A 24335-nucleotide genomic window follows, 5' to 3' on the forward strand; every position below is an offset into this window, starting at 1 on the left:
TCAGAAAGAAAATTTTCGAACTCCTGATTGACATATTCAGTGCCATTATCTGAACGTAGAACTTTAATAGTTGTTCCATGTTGATTTTTTATGAGAGCACACAAATCTTTAAAGACGGATAGAACATCACTCTTTCGCTTCAAAAGATACAGCCAAGTATATCGGCTAAAGCAGTCAATGAAAGTTACAAACCATCGATGTCCAGAGATTGAGTGGACCTCACAGGGTCCCCAGACATCTGAGTGAATGACATCAAAAGGTTGTTTACTTCTTAAACCCCTACTAGGATAAGAGCCCCTAGTATGTTTACCTAGTTCACATGCATCACAAACTAAGGACTCTCTAGTACATGATTTAAAAAGAGTAGGATATATGCAGGACATAACAGCAAAAGAGAGGTGTCCAAGCCTGCGATGATGCAACAATATTTCTTGACTTGGAGACAAACAGGATGCAAACGCCACTTCATCACTTCCTTCGTCAAGATAGTAGAGCCCCTCATGCTCGGTCCCAGTCCCCAACAGTCTCCCTGTTCCTAGATCCTGAAACACACAACGAGTAGGATCAAACCAACTTCCACAATTGAGGGACTTGTTCATAGAGCTAACTGATAAGAGATTAACTGGGAACTTAGGAACATGCAACACTGGTGATAAGGACAAATTCTTGGTGCACTTGATGGATCCGCGCCCTACAATAGGTGCCATCGATCCATCAGCAACACGCACTTTGTCCATACCTGAGCACGGTGTGTAGGATGTGAATAAGTTGGAGGCTCCTGTCATATGATTTGTAGCTCCGGTGTCGATAATCCATGGGTTTCAGAGATGTGTGGAAGTGTAAATCTGAGGACATGTCATACCTTGATGAGAGGTGGCGGCGAGGCAAGAATCTGGTTTAGAGGAACCCTGGGAGGAAGAAGATCCTTCTGAGAGGCGAAGCCTGGAACTGAACTCCTCAAGAGCTCGAACATCTACCACGGGTCGCTGCTGTAGAGATGCAATATGACTGGCTTGCTTCTTGTTTTCTATCTGAACTCCCCCTGTCCGTGGCTTTCCCTTGTCCCACCAAGATGGATAACCATGCAGCTCAAAACACATTTCTTTTGTGTGTCCATTTTTCCTGCAATGATCACAGAACAATCTGCTCTTGTCAATCTTGTTGAAGGACCTTGGACCACGCCGTGACTGCATTGACAGGGCCGCTCTTTCTTCTTTGTAGTTTAGATTTTCCTCCTTGCGTTGAGCCAAGCGTGTCTCTTCTTCAATCACACTAGATATAATGTCATCAAGACTTGGCCATTCTGGTTGTGAAAATATGAGTTGTCTCCGAAGATTCAGTTCCTCGTTTAACCCATCCAAGAAAAGTTTGGCTACAAGTGACTCAAACCACTTATGGTGAACAGCCATATCTTTCTTATCAACAGGTTGGAACGGATGATAATAGTGAAGATCCCTGTACAATCTTTTGACCTCGCCTGCAAATTCAGTAACAGACTTGGACCCTTGATTTAGATGAGTCAACTCATCCATAATTCGTGTAGCCTGCATCTTATTCGACTTGCCAGCAAATTGTTTCTCTAGTGTTGCCCAAACTTCATACACAGTTGGCATAATCTCCACTTGCTGTCGCACAACGGGGTCCATACTTCCTAGCATCCACACTAGAACTCTATCATTAGCCTGTTTTGCAGTAATATCACCACTCTTTTGCTTCTCATCCTCTTCAACAATCAGATTCTCACATCCGTGAGAGCTCAAAATGAGCTGAGCATGCCTTGCCCAGCTAATGTAGTTCCCTGGACCTGACAATCGCACAGGATTGGGTTCAAGGGCATACTTGGTCACCTCAGGGATTGCTTTCAGCTGTTGCTGTTCAAAGAACTTGCTAAAAAGTTCATACATCTTATCCATACTCGAGTCCTTGTTTGGTTCTCCCATCTTTCAGGGAAATCACACACTAGCAGATAATAATTGCAGTATGCTAATCTGATTTGATTTGTCTTTCAAGACAGGGCTGCAATTTCGACCTCTCAGCTCAACTCTCGTATACTAAATAAATGCCAGTGTAGTTCATACCTTCCTCTGTTTCTTGTGAAAGATCTGACGAAAGATAAAAAGCTTGGAGTGGAGCACTGCAGCAGCCAGCTGGAGCTTGTGACCTGTGAAACGATAAAGGGCAACAGTAGATAACTAGGGATCCGCCTTCTTCTAGCCAATTCCCCCTGGATCCAAGCGAATCAAGCAGCCGCTGCCACAACTTCTTCAGTTGCCGGTGACACAGCACCTCGCCTGATAGCGATTTCCGCTCAAGAAAGTAGGGAGGACGTGCAGGAACCGTCCTGCTCTGATACCATGAAGAAACACACGAAGGAAAATATTCAGATTCTTGATTTTTGGATCTGTAGTCTGTACTAGCTAGGCTTACAGAGTTGAGGACGGGAGAGTTCTTCTCTGTTTCTCCTCTATCCTCTCGATCCTTCTAAGCTATTCTATATGGACTACCCCTTTTACACTTTAGACCCTACAGCTCTATATATTTTACTACTTACTCCAACAACATACGTACGTACTTATGACTCCGATCCGATCCTTGTCAGATCGTCGTCGTGAAGAACTCTCCCAAGTTTTGGTTTGGATTCGTGCACACGTATGCGCAGCTCGAGTAACTAGTTGTGTAGAATGACACGCTACGCGACCGGCCATGAAGAACTGTCACAGAACCCTACTGTAGACGACGCACAAGATGATAGCGAAGCACCAAAGCACCTACAGTCTGTGATGTCCATTCTAATGAATAAAGCGTCCTTATTTTTTGAGTTTTTTTTATCACGAATTGCTCCAAACATGTAAAGATTGTTGGTATAAAATTAGCATCTTTAGAGAGTGTTTTTCAATACGAATCCAACGATACTAATTGCTAATTACGTACAATATAACCAAAACTTCGTTGCTTAATTTTTTTTTCTGTCAAAGTTCGTCTTAAAATACATGTGCACTATTTATAAAAACAGAGGTAGTACACGACATTAGCTTTTTTCGGTCCTCAAAAGGAAAGGATAATTGGACATTTCGAGAGAGGTGTTTTGGCACATGGGAGCACATGCTCCCTCTATTTTCAAATACATGTTATACATATTTTGAAAATTTAAAAAAATAAGATGAAAAATTAGCACGTACATCTTCACGTGCTACGCGCTCACAAAGTCGTATCACAAAAAAAATCGATTTTTCGTGAGGCCTGTGTAAAATAGACAAAATTTAATGGTATAAATAAGGCTTTTCGGGTGATATATTTTCTGTTTTTCAATAGACCACACAAAATATTGTTTCCTCGCGATACTTGACAAACACACGTATATTATGGAGATGTACAAGTAGAATTTTTGTCAAAAAATTTCGATATTAAAAAATATAACTTTTTGGTAGAGGAAGCATATGCACCCGAGAGCTGAATTAAATTTCCAGGATATTTCTTTGTTTTCAATTAGAGGGCCTTTATTTTATTTTTTGTCAAGCAGTTAATTATATAATGAAAATTGTGAAACTTTTCACATCCACAGTCCCATTCTTTTAAACCTATGCTTAAGCATGTGTTTTTTCCTACGCTCTCAGACTGAGGGTATCTCCACCGGGTGACACATTTCGGATGTTCAAAACGGCCACGCATGTTCTTTTAGTGGACACAAAAATGATTGTCTTTAACGCGTATCCGTTTGCGTCTGGGTGTGCTCCCAGCGGGACGACCCATATTATTTTTCCAACATTTTTTCATAACTCAAACGCTTGAAATGTACATACGAAAAACAAGAAGGAAGAACAAGGTCATATACTACTTGTTGCCACTCGGGGCGGTTGATGGCCCGGCCCCATCGCTGCCTCCCTCCCTCCTCCTCAGCTTCTCCGCCGCCAGCCGCTCCATCCGCCATGCGGCCGCCAGAGCTCGGTGGGTCGCCGCGTCCTCCAGCATCCGCTGCCGCAGCGCCTTGTTGGTGGCATCCTCGGCCTTCTTGAGCATTTCGAAGGACTCGACTAAAGCCCTCTGCTGCGCCGCCTTCTCCTCCAGGTCATGTTCCAGTCCCACTCGAAGTCGTCGTTGTCGGACTCGTCCTCTACGACCGCCGCCTCCTGTGGCGTTCCTGCTCAGCGTCGAAGCGCCCATGGCCGCGTCGATAAAGTTGTCCATGCTATGTTCGTTTCTCCTCATCGGAGCTGTCGGTCGGGGGTGGTGGATTGTCGGAGGTGGAGACAACGGTGGAGGCGCACTAGCCTCCCAGACGCGAGCGGTCACGCGGCGCGACCACGCAGCGTCCGCAGAAACGCATCCGAGATGCATATTTGAGCCGTGTTTGCGTCTCAACGGGCAGCCCGGTTACTATGTGCACATTTTTCGACGGCGCGGTCGCAAACGATCGCTCCATGTCACACTTGCGTCGCCCCGTTGGAGATGTCCTAAGAATATGCATTTACATGGCCTGCCATTATCCAATTCGTAACAATCAATTGTCATAAAAAAGTGAATCAAGAGGGCACGATTTCTGACCAACGGACTGGATTACGTCAAAATATGAAGAACCGTACACGATTAAAAAAAGGTCTTGCCTTAATCCATATTCTTGCTTGTACTCATTTTTTTCTTATTCGTCCAAGTAAACCGTGGTGGCTTCCCCGCCCTTTTCTATCAGAAGCACTGGAACCTGCTGAAGAATGACATATGTGCAGCTGTTCGGGGCTTCCTTTCTGGTGATGTGATACCTGAGGGTTTCTGTGATTCAGTTCTGGTCCTTATTCCCAAGGTATGGAAGCCGACATCATTGACTAATTTCCGGCCTATAAGCATATGCAACGTTTTTTACAAAATTGCATCAAAGGTTGTTTCTAATAGACTGAAGGTTTATCTCCCGGAGATTGTGTCAGAGCAACAAAGTGTATTTGTGCCTGGAAGGTTAATCACCGACAATGTTCTTATTGCCTATGAGTGCTTGTACACGATTAGGAAACAAAGATCTAAACAACCTTTCTTCGTACTAAAGATTGATATGATGAAGGCATATGACAGAGTTGAATGGTGTTATCTTGCCGATGTTCTTCAGAAACTTGGTTTTGATCAGTCGTGGATCAATATGGTGATGAGATGCGTCACAACAGTACGTAATTATGTCCATGTAAATGGAGAATTAACAGACCTCGTTATTCCATCAAGAGGTATTCGTCAAGGGGACCCAATTAGTCCGTATCTGTTTCTTATTTGCGCGGAAGGTTTATCGTGCTTGTTGCAACAAAAGGAGAGAACCGGAGATCTTCTTGGACTGAAAAATGGACGTTCTGGTCCACCCATCAGCCACCTTTTGTTTTCTGATGACAGTGTGTTCTTTACGAGAGCTAATAAGAGGAATGTGGAACATTTGAAGGATGCTCTAACAACCTACTGTCAAGGCTCCGGACAGAAGGTCAATATGAGTAAATCCTCTATTTTCTTTGGGAGGCACTGCAATGTTCAAGTTAAGAATGAGGTGAAAGCTCTCCTACATGTCGATGATGAGACTTTGCAATCCACCTATTTGGGCATGCCTACATGGATTGGTAATTCACCAACGAGCTGCTTTAATTTCCTCACCGGGCGTCTTTGGAAACACTTAAATGGATGGTCAGACCGTCCAGTTTCGCGTGCTGGTAAGGAAGCTTTATTGAAAACTGTTGCACAGGCCATATCAACTTTTGTTATGAGCTGCTTTGAGGTCCCTATTGCAGTTTGTGATAAAATGAGAAGGCCAATATCCAACTTCTGGTGGGGAGTTGAGGATGGCAAAAAGAAAATGCATTGGAGATCCTGAAGGTGGATGTGCACACTATGGTGGCATGGGCTTCAGAGGCATGCCTACTTTCAACCTTGCAATGCTTGGGAAGCAATGTTGGCGCCTTCTAACCGAGCCAAACTCTTCGTGTGCTCGTGTTTTGAAAGGGCGTTATTTTCCGAATGAGGATTTCTTGAATGCATCAAAACCTCGTTCTGCATCATATACTTGGCGCAGCATTCTCAAGGGAAAGAAATTGCTCCAGCGTGGACTGTTTTGGCGAGTTAGGGATGGGTCAAACAGGGGCGGAGCCAGGATTTAGGTATAGGGGGGGCAAGTTAACGGTGAAGCCAGCGATTTATTTTTTGTTGCGCAAGCAAAGAGCATTGAAACAATTGACTTGGAAAATGTATTCGTTGCTTGTGTCTTCCTCTTTATTCTTAAGTATGTACTGTATTTTTTAGATCAAAATTTTACCTTATCTTATACTAAACTATAGTAATTAAGTAATATGTAACCCCTGACACACATCTAGGCAAAACCATTTTTGCTTCGACTGAAAGTGGGCTTTCCAAACATCTAGCATAGGATTGATCACTCACCCCAGGATCAAAAATCACGAAGTAAAATATATGAACAGCCGGCAGTTTGTACTGATTTAGTTGTATAACATATGACATACCTTGCGAGATGCAACTCCGGCTACATCAGGCGGTCTGGCTCTGGCCGGCAGGTTACTTCTGCACTGTTACGGATGGTTGACATATAGCGGCGTAGGGCGGCTGTGGCTGTGGATCATATGGCCGGCCGGAGGCTATCGGTAATATGGGGCGGGACGGCGGCGGCTGTAGATGATAGGCGGCGGCTTTTAGTCAGGCGGGAGGCGGCAGAACGGAATTAGGGAAATCGTTAAACGTACATCAGAGCGTTTGTGGAGGCGAACTAATCGATCTCTTCTTGGGCCTGGGCCGCCGGAGGGCACGGTAGACGCTAAACTGTACAACTGATTTATCATAATCAACGTAGATTAGTACCAGTACAATAGGCAGATTGTTAGGGGGGGCCGATCGATGGGGGGGGTCTGACCCCTGCTCGCCCCCCCCTGGCTCCGCCCCTGGGGTCAAAGATCTCTGTTCTGATTTCTGAAAGACAACTGGATTCCGAACACACCTTTTGGGTCAGTTGTTACTACTGTTGAACTCCCCGACGAAGTCAAAGTAAACTACTTCCTTGATGATGTTCACAAGTCATGGAAGGTAGATGTGGTGCGAGGTGTTTTCAATGCTGATACTGCTGAGAGAATTCTCTCTATCCGTCTCAGCTCTGATGGCACCACCACGGCCACCGAAGCCTAGACCACCCCGCGGCCAGCACCACCTCGCTGCCAGCCAGACGCCGCGGTCAAGCGCTACCGGCGCTAGCACCGCGCATGACTGCTGCCACGACCAGAAACCCTGGACAGCCCAAGCCCATCTGGGCCCGAGCCGGCCCGGGGCTCACCATCGCGCTTGCAAGAGCGCTTCTACTCCGAGGCGGCCGAGCAAGGATCATCAGCGCCAAAACGCCTTGCCTCAGGAAGCCTGCAGCACCTCGCCGCTGCCTCGTTGCCGGAACCTCACACCACCGCCGCACGTGCATGGAGAGGTCTGTGTCTCCGTCGTCGCAGGCCGAGATTTTCCTGGATGGATCTCAGGCGCTGGCGGGAAGGGGGTGTGGGAGGAGGATTCCTGCGACTAGCGACGTGTTCGCCCCCAAGCCGCCAACGGTTGGGGGTCATTGGCTTTTTCTCTCGAGTAAAGCTCACCTTTGTCTGAATCAGTCGGATGCAGATTAATGCAGACCAAAATAGGCTGGTGAGTACCGGCCAGAGCGCAGGGCTATGTACTATTAGAAAAAGTATATATATTTCAGACATCATGGATTTCTTTAAAAAGAGCAGCTTTAGAATAGTAGATGTGGTTTCTCTCGAAACCGCAACGCTACATGCCCATCGGCACGTGCACCGCCTTAGACTTTCCTGGCCCGAAGAACAAAGCATACTCACCGAAGCTCGTCACCTCTGACCACTTATTTGGTAATTCTCACAGCCTCCCGGTGGCGCGTAACAACGAGGAAGCTAGGCGGCATGGCGGTGGCATCAACCACTTGCACAACATCTGTATTGGGGAGGGGATCTCATCCTCCACGAGAACCGCCTGCTGGTGCCGCCGGCAAACGGATGGTAGACCAGAGCGGGCAGCTACCCTATGCCAACCATCCTGGAGGGCGCTGAGCTCCGCACCGGAGATCAGGGAGCTACCACCGGAGGCGCACACCACTACGGGAAAAACGGCAATTGCCGTGTTGCCCAACCTTTGCCGTGTGCCATAGACCTCGGAACACGGCAATTACGAGCTTTGCCGTGTTCCACGAAAAAGGAACACGGCAAAGATAAAAAACACGGCAAAATCTGGGAAAAGAACACGGCAAAAAAAGCAGCACGGCAAAGGTTCAAAAAAGAACACGGCAAAGAGTTGAACACAGCGAAACTCGTACAAGACACACGGCAAAGGTCCAAACCACGGCAAAGGCGGCGACACGTGTCTCGGGCGAGCACTCAAGACGGCGCCGTCATAACGGCATGGCTTTGCCGTGTGCCCCTAACGGAAACACGGCAAAGGCCGCATGTCGGCAACATTTTGGCGTGAAACCTTCGCCGTGTGCAAAAGAGCAAGGAACACGGCAAAGATGTATTTGCCGTGTGCCATTTTAAAAAGAACACGGCAAAGATGGCTTTGCCGTGTGCTATTCTAAAAAGCACACGGCAAAGGTCCATTTCTCTCTTCTTCCCCACCATTTCTCTCTTCTTTTCCGTCGTTTCTTTTCCGCCATATTTTTTCTCGGCCGCCGTTTCTTTTCCCCATTTCTTTCGCGCCGTTTCAGCACTCGCCCTCCCTATATATACCCATCTCTCGGGCATTTCTCCTCCACATCCACCAGCACTTCTCCCTCTCTAGCACTGGCACCTTCAATTCTCCTCCAAACACCACCATCACTCGTCCTACCTATATATACCCATGTCTCGGGCGTTGTTTTATGTGACCTAGTAGAGGGAACAAAAGACGAATGTGGGATACGGTTGTTCTTCTGAAAAATCCTTCACGAAATGAGCTATCACGTCCGGAGTTATATGGCTTTTAGGGCAAAAGAGCTAGGTATTGCCCTCCGGACACGCATAGTTTGTCGGAACGAGCCCATATCGGGAACGTGCGTGTAACTTGGGATGGGAAGCAACGCCGTATGAAGTGTTTCCCTTTAGGTGCCACGAAAAACCCGTTTCCCATTTCCTGAGTGCCGAAGCGGGCTATTTTTGTGAAGCAGCTACAAAAGGCACATTCAACAATTCAGCGGGACCTCTGCACGTTGATAGAGGAACACATATACACCACGGATCACATGCGTGCCGCACAGGTTAGCTTTCCTGGTAGACCTACGGCTCCGTGCGGTGTCCAGTCGATTTCGCTGGAAAAACTACCCGGATTTGAACTAAGCGTCCACTTTCTGTCGCCCCAAAATTTTTGGAAAAATCATTTTTAGAACCGGGACACGTTATTTTATGTGTAAAGGTAACCTCGGTTTCACGCGTTCCCAACCCAGTGAACCCCGGCCAGCGGTTATGGCGGCCCGTCATTTCACGTGGGTCCCATTTCGGGCAGAAATGTATTGAAACAAAGTCAAAAATATGCGAGATGTTGTGGGACGTCGTTTTATGTGACCTAGTAGCGAGAAAAAAGACGGATGTGGGATATGGATGTTCTTCTGAAAACCCCTTCACGAAATGAGCTATCACGTCTGGAGTTATATGGCTTTTAGGGCAAAAGAGCTAGGTATTGCCCTCCAGACACACATAGTTTGTCGGAACGAGCCCATATCGGGCACGTGCGTGTGCCTTGCGACGGGAAGCAAGGCCAGATGAAGTGTTTCTCTTTGCCATGTGTTTTTCGCCGGCACACGACAAACGGTATCCCCGCCTATTTTTTCCTCCATTTTCTCTTCGCAACCCTGCTGTTTTCTCCTGCCATCGTTTCGTCCTCGCACCACTATATATTGCCATGTATCGAACACAAGGTTCACCACTCAGTTCTTCCTCCACCAGTTCCCACCTCCAATAGCCCCTCTCACCGCCACCACCAACCTCGCAGGGTCGTTGATGTGGGTATTACCCTTCGGGTACTCGATATTGCCCTACCTCCTCTTGCCCAACAAGGGGCCCATGTGGACGCCGCAGCCCAAGAAGGTCCAAAACGTCGGTTGTGCGGTGGAAAGGTGGAAGGTGACGATTTCTTGAAGTGCAGGACTCTCGGAACCTGGCGTCCTATATAAAGGCTAGGAGAGAGCCTGGAAGATCTCTCTCTCTCTCTCTCTCTCTCTCTCTCTCTCTACTACTCACGCACGCACCAAACCCTAGCAACCTTGCCTCTCGGCGTGAACACCATCATGCAGTCCTTTAGCTGCTCCATTGTAATCAATTTCACCCATAATCAAGATCAGACCGACAGGACGTAAGGATATTACCTCTACGAGAGCCCCGAACATGGGTAAATCTCGCGTCGGCTACATCTGCGTCGGCATCGTCTTTGTCGGCCCTAGAGGATTCGATCTGCTTCGGATCCTTCGTGTTCACTCAGCAGCCCTTCTCGCCGTGCTCAGCCTTTTCAGGCCTACTTGGCGGGATGGATCTCGTGATCATATCAGCTTATTCATCAGCATCATCATCGCGCGGAACCGCGTCTCCTTCCACGATGTTTGTCGGGTCTGACGACTCGGGGTCGTCGGATCTGATGTCCTACTACTACATCGGCTGCGACAACAGGCACGAGCTGGGCTCAGACGCCCTTGTCTTCTGGCGGAACCGACGCCTCCTTCACCGGCTCCTCGGCTCCCGTGGTCATCATCTTTTCAGAAATGACCCTCGGTTTCTTCGAATGTGGAGGAGGTATCTCTCCTTCATCATTGGTCAAATAAATTCGAACATATCATCAAAACGGATGAGGCTATCGGGTGATTCGGTGGTGTAAAAGAGAAAAGGCACACAAACGGATGAGGCTATCTTAGGATCAACCTTTGATTTCCATGTTTCCGTGAGATAAACAAACACAAACGAATATAGTATCCCATTGGCGAACCGTCGTTTGGAGAGTTTCGCAGGGTAGACCGCCATCGTTCAGAGAAATCAAGATAGGTAGAGCGCACAGAAACCCTAACGAAGAAGCCTTTAAATTAAAGAAAAATAAAAGTGAAAACAATAGAAGTACCAACATTTATATAATAGTACAAGCTTTAATAATAAAGAAATATAGGAAACTGAAATAGTAAAAAAAAATAAAAAAAGGCTTTTCCCGTGTGTCCCCTTCCAAAACACACGGCAAACGTGTCTTTTCCGAGTGTTTCCAGGATAGAACACGGCAAACATGTATCAATAGTTCAATACGAGATCTGATGACATAGCAAAAGAAAAAGAAAAAGGCCCACCCCAACCCTTATCCTCTCCCCTCTCTCTCTCCCAGCCGCACAAGCCTCATCTCTCCCAGCCCCGGCCCTCCGCATCGCTCCCAGCCCCGTCCCTCCGATTCGCCGCCGGCCGCCGCCTCCCTCTGCTTCGTGCTCACAGTCTTCAACGCCACCCACGTCGACACCTACGCCGTGCTCCACGGCACCACCGCCTTCAACGCCGCCCACGTCGACACCTGGAACGGCACCACCTTCATCGTCCCCGTCATCGGCGCCTTCCTCGCCGACAGCTGCTGGGGGAAGTACAACACCATCGTCGCCTCCCTCCTCTTCTACCTCGCCGTCAGTATCCTCCCCTTCTTAATTCACTATCTATCCCCTGCGATTCTGTGAAGCAATTAGCTGAAATTATTTTGGATGCAGGGCCTGGTGCTGCTCGCCCTGTCCGCGGGGATCTCGCCGCTGCGGCCGGCGTCGTGCGAGGGGATCTCGTGCCCACAGGCCACCGGGAAGCAGTTCTCCTCTTCTTCGCGGCGCTGTACCTGACCTCCATCGGCACGGGGGTGTCAAGTCGGCGCTGCTCCCTTTCGCGGCGGAGCAGTACGACGTGGACGGCGGCCCGGAGCAGGCGCCGAGGAAGCAGTCCTTCTTCACCTGGTTCTTCGGCGCCATCAACCTCGGCATCTTCGTCACCGGGACGCTCGTGTCCTGGCTGCAGCAGAACGTGTCATGGGCGCTCGGCTTCGGGGTCTCCGCCCTCTGCCTGCTCCTGGCGGCGATTGGCTTCCTGCCCGGCACGCCCTGGTACAGGATTCAGCGGCCCGTCGGCCACAGTCGCGCCTACTCCTCCATCGCCCCTCCGCCGACCGTTGCCGTTGCCAGGTGCTCACACTCGCCGGTAGAGATGCGTCCCAGAACGACGACGTGGGTCACCGGCGGGGGTACCCGACTACCCGGCATCGTCAATGACAAAGGTGGGGCTTGAGCTCGTCTCTGGCGACGCGACAAGACAGCTTTTTTTTTTTAATTTTGAAACTAGCCTTTGCCGTGTTGGTTGTAAAACACTCGGCAAAGGGTCCAGGGTAGTGCCGTGTGAGTCCTCCAAGGCACACGGCAAAGGTGGCCTGACGTAGCACCGTCAGTTAGGTGGAGAAACCGTGAAGTTAATTTTTGCCGTGTTCTTCAAAGTGAGGCACACGGCAAAGGCTTTGCTGTGTTCCACGCGGAAAGGCACACGGCAAAGGTTCTTTGCCGAGCTGTTTTTCGCCGTGTGAACTTTGCTGTGTTCCGCCACACAGCAAAGGCTTTGCCGTGTTCCGAAGGGCCTTTGCTGTGTATTTTGCCAACACGGCAAAGTCGTGTTTTCCCGTAGTGCACATGCCAGTAAGATAACTCAATATCAGTTCCCTCCAACATCGTAATATATTTTTCTTCTGATAAATTTCTTCCCTTCTTGTATTAGCACATTGTCTAACTAACTAGATAGCTGTTTTCCCTTAGCTATTCTTGTTGCTGCTGCGCTAAATTGGCAGACAAGTCGACATGCCATGTCTCTTATTTATATATACCGACTGTGTCATGTTTTCCAACCCATTTGTTTGCAACAGCCCGTGTTGATATCGTATGACCAACTAACACTTTATGGAGTCATTCAGTTGCTATGCAGGCAACTAGAACAGAGCATCTCAATTGCATGAACTTTCCACATAGAATTCTTCTTTTCCATAATCTGATATCTAACTCTCTTTTTTAACATTGGTGCAAATTTTAGGCACTTGTAGAATCTGACTTTTTTTACAACCAATACCATATATTTATAGTAACAAATATTACATGGTAGTGATACATGATATTTCTCCAGCGATTGCAAAATAAAGTGCAATAAAAATGAGCAAGTCTTCGAGGTTTACAAACTCTTTCGTCTTTCGTGACATAATCTTGTAATTTTCTGAAGGCAGCCAAAGAGAGATACCAAACTATAGACCTGAAAAAAGTAACGAAGATTCTCTCATAATTATAATTTGAGTCGCAATGCTAAGTCTGAATGCACACGCACAACCACTAGGATAGTCAATCAACATCTGCAAGAATACCAACACCCGTATATCAGGAAAAAACAACCAAACATCTTGGTCGATATAGCTGAGAGCTGAGAGTACGAATCACCATTGTCGAGGACGTAGCAGCTGGGAAAAATATTACGAGGATAATCCTCCACGCGGCAACCATGAGAAAGATCCATAATAGATCCGGCGAAGCAAGATCTAAATGCCCATATAACTAAAGAAAATATAATCTTATGACACCACCATTGACATCATGAAGGAGATCTCGACGTCGAACGAAGAACCCAATATCACTTATTGTAGACGGTGCGATCTCTGTTGATGGAGAAGCCAAAAAATGGCAGCTACTAGATCCCCAGAAAACACTACTTTTATTTTAAAAAATCACATATAGATCAGGTTTCCCACCCCTCTCGACGACGACAAGGTAGACCAGAGGAGGGTGAACCGACCTATGAAGGAGGCGGCGCTAGGGTTTTTCTCTTCCCTGTTTCACAAACCGGCTAATCCGTCTTCTTTTTTTACATGTAGAATTATGTCTTCTTCATTGCCGAGTAAAGTTTTTCCGTTTCATGCATATTCTAAAAAAAGTGATTCCCTTTTATAGGACGAAGTGGCTGGGCTCAACGTTTCTTAGACTATGGGTGCAAGTGAAAACCCTCCAATAGCTGCCGCGGCGGACGTAGACGGAGAGGAAGAAGGCATGTAGCAGAAGGGAAACATAAGCGGATACGGGTGATTCGTATCACCACTGCGCCATCGGAGGCCACCGCTGATTATTCTGCTACTTTGAGTTTACGCTGATTTGGTGATAATCACATACCTGTTGTCATTGGTTTGCTACTCTCTTCTTTCTCCCACGCGTTACTTTGTAGTGTTTAGAGAATGACCGGATGGTCAGATGGTTAGCTTGAGTTGGTGGTTATCCCACAACCCGGGTTAGAATCTCCTCGGACGCGAAATTACAGCTCATTTAGCTTCTTCTATAAGAATATGTCCTCCTTGTTTAGCTCAATCTATACTCATAACTTTGAAAGAAGACGTTACATATGTGATAGATCCTGCACGCTTACGGTTGCAGTTTGCATAATTTGTTTATGTGGATGTGGCTCTGGTGTAAGTGTTCAAAGTTTGAGGCCCCGGTGTTCAGAATACCAACACAAAACCATGTCATTTGTGTAACTTTAATTCTTCCCTGGCGTTGAAATGAGATGAAATATGTACACCGATACATTGGAGAGGGGAATATGGACATACTAATTTTAGTTTTTTTTTATAAAATTTGCCTGCTTTAGTGATAATTATTGATAATAGCGTACAAGAAATATTAAGGGGCTCTAGTAACCACAAACTTGAATTTGTAAAAGTGTGCCATGTATCAGCCCAAAACCGAAAAGTGTAATGGCAAAGGGAACATCGGTGTAGGTGGCACGTGTTGCTTGGGGAGCTTGCCGCCATGGTGTAGCTGGTCTTTTTTTTCAATTTCACTCAAAGGTGATCATTTTTAACAATTTACTCATAGAGGTGATCTTTTTGCCAAAAAATCTGGGAGCACCCTCATAAAGGGCCGGGGCCATCATTCACCAGCATCATGGAGCTATCTGAGTTTTGCTGCTAGAGCGGAGGTTGTGATCTTCCACTTTTTTTAAAAAAAAACTTATTTATTTTATTCACCTATATGTAGACTCAGATTTTGCATTTAATTTAATTATTTAGAAAAATCACGACTCCCTCTATTATAAAATATTTTTTTGAACATTTTTCTGGATATGGAACTGTTGTATCTTTTTTTTTTGACAGAATAAACTGTTGTATCTGGATATGGAACATTCGCTGCTTCAGTCCCGACGGGGACCACAACCAAATCGCTGAACCGCAGCCGCCATGACCGCCTTCGCACACAGCACGCCCCTCAAACCCTAATCCCCCTTTTTTACATTTCCATTCCTCTGCCCCGATGGCACCGCCGGAGCAGTCGCCGCCGCGGCAACTCCAATCCCCGCCGTCGGAGCAACCGATCCTGGATGAGCTCCTCGAGGACATCTTCCTCCGCCTCACTACGGCCGCCGACCTCGCCCGCGCCTCCACGGCGTGCGTCTCCTTCCGCCGCGTCATCGCCGGCCACGCCTTCCTGCGCCGCTTCCGCGCGCTCCACCCACCGCCTCTCCTAGGCATCTTCAACCACCCATTCCTGCCGGCCCAGCCGCCTCACCCGTCCGCCGCTGCCGCCCGGGCCGTCGCCGACGGCGCCGACTTCTGGTGCTCCTTCCTCCCGTCCCGCGAGCGTTGGGGCATAACGGACATACGCGACGGCCGCGTCCTCCTCGTCGGCGTCCCCGAGGGGAAGACCTACCCTTGGGGCAGCAACGGCATGCTAAGGCACTTCGCCTTGTGCGACCCACTCTCCCGCCGCTACCTTGTGCTACCTGCCATCCCTGATGACCTAGTCCATGAACTGCACATCACTGATAATGACGGTGCGTACTTCCTTGCACCTCCTGTCGCCGGGGACGACGACGGTGTGTCCTTCAGGGTGATGTGCTTGGTGAAGCGCAAATCCAAGCTGGTTCTGTTCGCCTTCTCTCGGGGTGCTGGACAATGGCGTTATATTGAGTATGATCCAGGTTTTAAGTTGCATTGGGCATCCAGACGCTACTATTGGCGTAGATTCTTTTGCTGGGCAGTTATGCCGGAGAACAAGTTGCTGAAGCTTAACACGGACAAGATGGAGTTCTCTGCTGTCGACCTGCCACCCGAGCCCTGGCCCGAAGAGTATGAGATGACCTTTGTGGAGGCAAGCAAAGGAAGGCTTGGGATGTTCACTATCTATGATGATTTTGATGAGGAGCAAGGTGGAAAAATCTTCCATCTTGGGTATGCCATATTGCGAAAACGCCGGGACAGGACAACCCGGTGGCGATCGAAGGCGATGATTTCTTTGCCTTCAACTTGTCGGCATTATAGAATTATTGGTGTAGCTGGGGGATACCTCCTCCTAGAAGGGGTCCCAAAAGATCTGCCTTCCACCCCTTCGCCGGAAGGTGATGAAATCGACATTTTTTCATTCAATCTGCAGACTCTCCAGCTTGAGCCGTTCTGTGGTGCCACGGACACGATTTATGAGGACAACACCTTGTATGCTGGTTTCCCACCTTCCTTGTCTGCACCAACTATTTAATGCGGTAAGCTTGCTCTCAGTCTTTTCTTATTTTTACTTCACATTGCAATATCACACAGTTATTTGTTTCAACCTATTTTGCTTTGTGATTTTACTTACTTCAGCAAACGCTGATGCAACCAATATATGTCATGCCTTTTATTATCCTTATAGACTCTTGGACTTGTTGGTGTATGGGTGATATTCTAATTGCTAATGTATCAGTTTAATTTGAAAGCTGCGAATCTCAGAAACTAAAAAGAAGTATTTGTTTCTTATCTTGCTTAATCGATAAGTCTCAAGTATCATAGAAATAAAACAAACCAGCAGCATATTACCCATTAAAATGCTTTACTGAACTTGATTTGGACCTGTTACTGTCTACTTTCCTGTAAGTTATGGATACGTTGTACATTATTACCGTTATTTTCAAAGCATTCCTTTCTTACGTCAATCATGATTATTCCATGATGATTTAGCATCTTTGTTTTACTGTCCTCTCTATAGAAAAACTTATATTCTTCTTAATTTCAAGCCAATGCTCCTGCCAATTATTCGTAAAGTTTCTCCGTGCTAAGATTAAATGGAGTTTTATGATACTTGTAGCAGGAAACCCCACCTTTTATCAGAACATGCACTTTTAACCACTTGTTGTTGAGCATAGCTGGCGCTGCAGTCTGCATCATTTATAGTGGTAAATGTTATGCTCTTGGCTGGTTAGACCCACAGTTCAGTTGAGGAGTAAGATTTAGCATGTTAAATTTGAGTTTTGGTGCTGTGATTTTATGAAGTTGCCTTGCTATTAAGCCTGGTGGGATAACATGAGAAATGGTAATGATTTGTGCATCAATTTGAACGATGCTCTTGCTCAATTAGGACTTCTGATCACACTATTGATGCTTCCTCTTGTAATATTAGGTAAATTTGTGTAAGTATATGTGTTTTTATCTCATGATGCACTTGTGAGCATCGTGTGCAAATGATCTTCAATTTTATTTGAATTGGCAGTTGACATATTGCCAGTTTTGACGGTTAATTGTGCATTCAGATGTCCTTCTGACTCTTAGGCCCAGTAGAATGCCTTCTCTTGAAATGAAATTACACTCAATTTTATTTGAATTGGCAGTTGACATATTGCCAGTTTTGACAGTAAATTGTGCATTCAGATGTCCTTCTGACACATAGGCCCAGTAGAATGCCTTCTCTTAAAATGAAATTACAAGGTTACTTGGCTAGGCAACTATTTAAGAAATGTTTGTGCAATTTTGCGTTTTCCTGTACTTAACCAGTGGAACTAAACGCACACTCAAATTTTCAGCAAACTAACTGCTAGTAGTTCACTGGAATTACATGGCTTGTATCTGAACCTTTGGGCATGTTGTGCTGTTGCCCAGCAGACCGTTGGTGCTTGATATGTTCTGGCTGTGTTGTATCTGAACCTTCTATGGACGTGATTGCTTTATTTATAAAGCGGGGCGAAAGCCTATTTCGAGGAATTACATGGCTTGTATAGCATCTGACGATGATTTCTCATTGCATCTAATTGCAGGCTTTAACCTGCATATGGGGGCTTATTTTGTGTCAGGCTCTGCTGGCGTGGACTGGGATTGTTATTGAACCACACTTCGGTTTGGCCAGCTTTTGATGAGACGTCAACTGTGAAACCCTTTGGTTTTTCATGTGTTGACCTTGAGTACTCCATATATTCAGCATGCTCCTATAAGTTAGGTCAGCTGTTTGAGCAAGTATCCTGCTATCAGTTAGGCTATTCTGTTTGGAGCCATCAGTTAAGCTTTGTAGTTCAATAAACTAGCAAGACAGGGCGCGGCGGCACGCCGCGCCAGTGAGAGAACATTGGCGGTTCAATGCATGTGTGACATTAACTATGTACTGAAATTTCATCAATCTATATCTGGTGCACACAACTATGAGTCAGAACCTATAGTTCAGTGGTAGATAATTAAGCAGTTAATGCGGCTTATCCCACACAAAATAACACATGCTCGTGCGGTCCTACACTTTTAAGACTTATATGATCTATGATGCAGCCAATCTGTCTAAAACCGGCCGCATAATCTAGTAGGCTGCATAGATAAGTAAACCTAGTGGAGCAATCACCCATATCTCTACAAAAAGCCTTAGTACAGCTATCCATTGTATGCATGCTTTGGAGTCAACTATCCAATGAATGAATGACATGTTACCCTATGGCCATGACTGCCATCGGAATAACTGTGAGGACTGTTGTTTCCTTTGTTAGATGCTCAACATTTGTCACCGCCAGTGAAGCCAGCACTCAGTTGCCGCGGTAAGCTTCTAAGTTCTGCCTTGATCAATGACATCAATGACCCGTGTGTTGGCAATGGCTCTATAACCCAAAGAAATTAAGGGTCGAACACCATTTCACCATCAACAACATAAACAGGAACTGGCTCATAGTTCTTTTGAGGTAAAAAAACAGGAGACCATCAAGTAATATTACAAAATGCAGATTGACCACCATTGGTTAACGACTTGATACAGATGGGGCTAATTATTTGTTTCCAATCGTCATATACTCGCTATATAGGATTGCATCCATATATTTTCTCTCCAAGCTCTATTACTCTGCTCTAGATTAGATGGTATTTTATCCCCAATCATAATATCATAATAATGGTGAAAAAAGTAATAAGTTTTGTGCATACTAAATGTACAAATGCAAAAAAGCAAATTATCAGACTCTCCGCCATGATCTTCTATCGTGTGCCTAAAGCTATAGCTTCCATCCTTACTATCTTGGCATATATGAACAGTCTGTAAAGTGTACAAACAAAGGAGTGAAGCCCATAGTTGCCTGACTGGAAATGACAACATGTTACTAAATCCGGTTCAACACTCCTGCCATCTATAGTTAAGCACTCTCATAATCAAGGGTTAAGCATTTTCCTCATATATTGTGCACTCTTGTTGGGAATATCTAATATACACGTGATCAACTTCGGCAAGATATTGTGGCAAAATCCTAAGTTATTTTCCTCTAGACTTGAGCTCCTTGACTAATTACTTGTTTGGACAACCGGTTGTTGTTTCCACTTTGAGATCATGTGTAACTATTAAGAGTAAAACTCTCAAATTCAATACTACTTAAAAAAAAAGAAATGCAAAGACAATGAAATGAAGGAAAAGATGACTTTCTAAATATTCAGACTCTTTATCCATGAGCACTTCAGGTGGACCTGTCGGGGGGGTAGGTCAAGACTATGGCAAATATGCCATGATAAGGTGTTTATAAACCGGATTAAAGGATAATCCGGATTATGAAAACTTGGTTTAAAAGTATTGGAAGGTATGATCCGGTATACCAGATGGGGTATGCCGGAGTAAGGGCAACCGGTGATAACTAAGCCGGAGGAACACCTAGGTTAACTAAAGTTTCAGGATAAAAAAGAACAAGAGTCCGGTTTATGCCGGTCATATTACCCGGGATCCGGCATAGCCTCAACAGTAGCATGTCGGCACCCTGGTCAAAGATTCCCTCAGGGACCAAAGAACATGAGGAGCTAAAGCAATTCAGCTTTAATCGAAGCCCTGAGGCCAAAGAAGAAGATGACGTAAAAGGTACCGGACGAGGTCACCAGACCGTCAATGCAGGAGGAAGCGTCACCCCTGGAGCCAAATAAGCTTTATAAAGTAGCTTAGATCATCAAAGATACCCCTTCGGTTCCTTCCCTTGTAAGCCTCCTCTCCACTATATAAGGAGAGGAGGGGCACCCCTGTGCGGGACGATCGATCCTTTGAGTAGTTACAGGGGGCTAGGCTAGTTGTGCCGTACGTCTTCAACCTCTGGCCAGAGGCCAAGTTCTGTAGCTCTCTGTTCATCTCCTAATACATACAGTGTGTTGGGCTTGTCCCTTGAGCTTTTCTGCTTTCTCTCTCAACCTTCCCCTCCTCCGGATCCCCTTGCGCACATCAGGCCCCAACTTAAGCCATCCCATGGTATCTGTTTGTTCACCACGACGACAGTTGGCGCCCACCGTGGGGCCAGCGCTTGCGCTTGATGGGGTTCAAATCCGGATGGGTTTCCTCACCGCCTCCGGCGAGCGCGTGGTGTCTGGCCTTGTGCAGCGCCTCGGCTCGCTGAATTTCGTCAACGACAACGCCGACTGCTTCGCCAACGGCGGCCGCTTCCCCAAGAACGGCCGCATCGTCCATTTTGGCTCGCACCGTGTCTACGTCGGCACCGTGCCGGAGCCCTGGTACCCATCGATGGTACTGGTGGCGCCGGATCCACCAAGGTCAGCAGCTGCCCGCGGGTCGCGCACCGATCGCACCGCTGGAAGCGTCGAGGTGATGATGGCCGGCGCAACAGAAGACGCCGGGCCCGCCAAGTCCGGGCGCCAGGCGAAGCACCCACTCGAGCGGGACGAGAACGCTGCCGGCACCTCCAACGTACCGCCGTTGGCAACTCCGCTCCAAGCCGCCATGAGCGTGTTGGCCACGCCCATCGCGCCCAACGCCGATGCCGCGGCCACTCAATCCGAGCTGGAGGCGCAGAGGCAGACGCTTCTTACCGGAGCCGCAGACATCGCCCGAGCTCAGCAGGAGCTCAACCTAACCCTATGTGAGTACAATGCAGCACATGGCTTTGCTTCAGTTAGCGCAAACCCCGCTAGAGTAGCTGCAACCCGGCTTAGAGGTCGTAACCTAGACAAGGATTTGCACCGGGAAGTTCTTTCCGGTAAAACTATGTCGGTGTCGCTAGGGCCGGCAGAGAAACCAAAATATAGTAGTCCGGATAAAACTAACAAGGCTGCTAGAGCTGCAGTAGAAGCATGTGATCTCTCTCGGGTGATGCTCTTGTAAAACAACAGGCCAGAGTAAAAGAGTTGCTTGATATGGCTGCTGAGCAAAATGCAGAGGTTGCTCGGAGCAAGAAAGCTGCCGGACCATCCCAAATCGTTCATTCGGCTAGAAATGCCGGAAGTAAGTCGCATGGGCAGGCCTCGTCCCCCCATCCTGACAGAAGAAGAGAAAAAGATGTGAATGCTCAACAGATGATGGTGTATGATCCGGTTTTGGCCGGAAAACAAAAACCGGGCAATACAATGCCGGCAGGAGGAGCCAGGGAGCAGGCCACGGCTATGGCGAAAATGGCTATGCCGGAAACGGTGAAACTGGGCAAAACTATCGGCCGACAAGAGCCGCATATGCCGGCGCTGAAATGCCGCCACCGAGATATCCAAGAGGCAATGCCGCGGCGCCAACCCGGTACGATGAGGCAGATTCCGGGTTAGAAAGAGCCGGGTATCACAGGAATCCTCTGGGAGAACGTGTCGGAGAAAGATGCCTTCCAGAACAAGATGCGTGGCACAAATTGGACAGAGTATACTTGTCCGAGATGATTGAGTCTGAGGGTCCACCGGGTCCGCCATGTTTCGGCCCCCGGATCATGAGGGAAGGACCTCCGGTGCGTAACTTCCAGTTGCCCTGGGATACAAAAACATATGACGGCAGCACTAAGCCAGAAGATTGGCTCGCAGATGACATCACAGCGGTGTATGTTGCTGGAGGTGGAGGAATCATAGCTGGAGGAGGAAACCGGCGCTGGGCAGTAAGATTCATACCGTCGGTGCTAGTTGGACCGACACGTATTTGGCTGAACAACTTGCCAAAAGGAAGCATAAATGGGTGGCTTGACTTTGAAGAGGCATTCGTGAGAAACTTCAGCAGCACATACTGGAGGCCAAACCGTCCGCAGCAGCTCGCCATGTGCCAGTAGTGCGAAAACGAAACCGACCGGGAATATCTAACCCGGTGGAGTTCAACGAGAAACTCCTGCGAGGGCGTGATAGAAACTCAGGCCATAAGTTGGTTCTGTAACGGATGCCGGAGTGGCTCACCGCTGTGGCTGAGGTTGCAGAGAAATAGGCCAACTACCTTGGCTGACATGATCCGGGTGGCCGATAGCTATGCGTTGGGAGATCCAATGCAGCCGGCAATCGCAGGTGACCCCCTGCCGAGGTTTCCGCCGCATCAAGATCAATATCGGAACAACCACCACAACAAAACCAGGGAAGATTTTCCGGATAGAAGATACAGAATTCTGCAAGTGGCTGCAGTGCAAGATAATTTGGAAGCCGGCGGAAGCCAAAGGTAGAAAACTGGAGGACAGCCGTGGGCTGGACAAAAGAAGAAATGGGGAGAGAAGAAACCTTGGCATGATCAGCCCAAGTATACCATGAAATCCGCAATGGATCAGCCGTGCCGCTGGCATACTCCTAACCCGACAAAGCCGGAAAACCACTTAACAAAAGATTGCTCCTGGACCAAGAGGTTGACGAAAGAAGGCTTTCAAACGTCACCACCACCACCTCCACTTACCGGGGCAAATGCGCTACCGGTTCATGCACAGCCAAACCGGCCGCAGCAGCAGGAAGGAGTTCACCAGGTGGTACAAGGGAATAACAACAGTGCCCCGCCTCAGGCACCACAAGGCCGGAATGTGTATCATGACCCAGATATGTGATGTGTGGTCTTCGTGACCGAGCCAATGGACCGGCAAAGTGTGCACCGCCGTTCCATGGAGGTGAACGCCGTTATACCAGCGGTACCGAGATACATGTTGTGGTCGGAACAAGAGATCACTTGGTCCTTCAAAGATCACCCGAAGGTGATGCCTAATCCGGGCGGATACGCCTTGGTGGTGGATCCCATCATGCACAGGCCGTCATCGCGAGTCTGGTTCAGCAAAGTGTTGGTGGACAATGGCAGCAACATCAACATCATGTACCAGCACACTATGCACACGCTCGGCATAACTCAAAACATGCTGGAGCCAAGTCATACGACATTCCACGGCATAGTTCCGGGATTGTCCTGCTCCCCGATGGGCAAAGTCCGAGTTGATGTGCTGTTTGGCGGCCGAGATAATTGTCGCGTGGAGAACATTCTCTTCGAAGTGGTTGATCTGGATAGCCCTTACCATGCCTTGCTTGGAAGGCCGGCGTTGGCAAAGTTCATGGCCTCTACTCATACAGCTTACCTGAAAATGAAGATACCGGCACCTAATGGTCCAATAACCATGGTGGGCAACTACAAGGTCTCGCTGGAAACCACTTCAGCCGGATCAAACTTGGCCGAATCATTGGTCATAGCAGAAGAAAAGAAAAGGATCCAAACTGCTGTCGCGCTGGCACAGTCAGCCCAACTAAATTTAGCGGCAATGAGCAGCCCGATTGGAGGAACGGCATTCAAGCCATCGAAGGAAACGAAGGACGTCGTGCTAGATCCGGCTCACCTAGAGCGCACCGTTCGTATCGGTGCCGGCCTCAGTGAGGCATAGGAAAGCGCGCTCGTCAACTTCCTCCGTGAGAATCGGAACATCTTCGCCTGGTCTACTGATGACTTGGTGGGTGTGCCGAGGGAGTTGGCTGAGCACTCTCTGAATGTCCGGAAAGACGCTAAACCGGTGAAGCAGCCCTTGCGCCGCTTTGCTGAAGACAGGAGGAAGATCATCGGTGAAGAAGTTACCAAGCTGCTGGTATCCGGCATCATTGTCGAGGTCCTGCATACCGAGTGGCTGGCGAATCCCGTGCTGGTCGAGAAAAAGAAGGAAGAAGACCCGAAGGCACCGAAGGCTTGGCGCATGTGCATTGACTACACGCACTTGAACAAGGCATGTCCCAAAGACCCGTTCACATTACCCTGGATTGATCAAGTGATCCATTCCACTGCTGGATGTGAACTGTTGTAGTTTCTGGATGCTTACTCTGGCTTCCACCAGATTCCACTGAAAAAGGAAGATCAAATAAAAACTGCCTTCATTACCCCGCACGGGGCTTATTGC

General features: G+C 47.8%; 3 protein-coding genes across 3 annotated transcripts; 2 read left to right on the forward strand and 1 right to left on the reverse strand.

The window, feature by feature from the left end:
* Positions 1–107: 107 nt before the first annotated feature.
* On the reverse strand, positions 108–2457 carry LOC139830963 (uncharacterized). The gene is made up of 2 exons (XM_071819741.1): positions 863–2457; positions 108–542 (listed from the first exon to the last, which is right to left on the reverse strand). The coding sequence occupies exons 1-2, from the start codon at positions 1938–1940 to the stop codon at positions 499–501; spliced, it is 1122 nt and encodes a 373-aa protein (XP_071675842.1). The 5' UTR covers positions 1941–2457; the 3' UTR covers positions 108–498.
* Positions 2458–10575: 8118 nt separating this feature from the next.
* Positions 10576–12663, forward strand: LOC127303233 (uncharacterized). The gene is made up of 3 exons (XM_071820675.1): positions 10576–10834; positions 11341–11626; positions 11708–12663. The coding sequence occupies exons 1-3, from the start codon at positions 10576–10578 to the stop codon at positions 12267–12269; spliced, it is 1107 nt and encodes a 368-aa protein (XP_071676776.1). The 3' UTR covers positions 12270–12663.
* Positions 12664–15257: 2594 nt separating this feature from the next.
* LOC127304565 (uncharacterized) lies at positions 15258–16528 on the forward strand. Its single transcript, XM_051335211.2, has one exon. It carries the CDS (start codon positions 15308–15310, stop codon positions 16526–16528), a length of 1221 nt encoding a protein of 406 aa, XP_051191171.1. The 5' UTR covers positions 15258–15307.
* Positions 16529–24335: the final 7807 nt, after the last annotated feature.

The sequence above is a fragment of the Lolium perenne genome, chromosome 5 (genome assembly GCF_019359855.2).
Source record: "Lolium perenne isolate Kyuss_39 chromosome 5, Kyuss_2.0, whole genome shotgun sequence".
Taxonomy (NCBI): domain Eukaryota; kingdom Viridiplantae; phylum Streptophyta; class Magnoliopsida; order Poales; family Poaceae; genus Lolium; species Lolium perenne.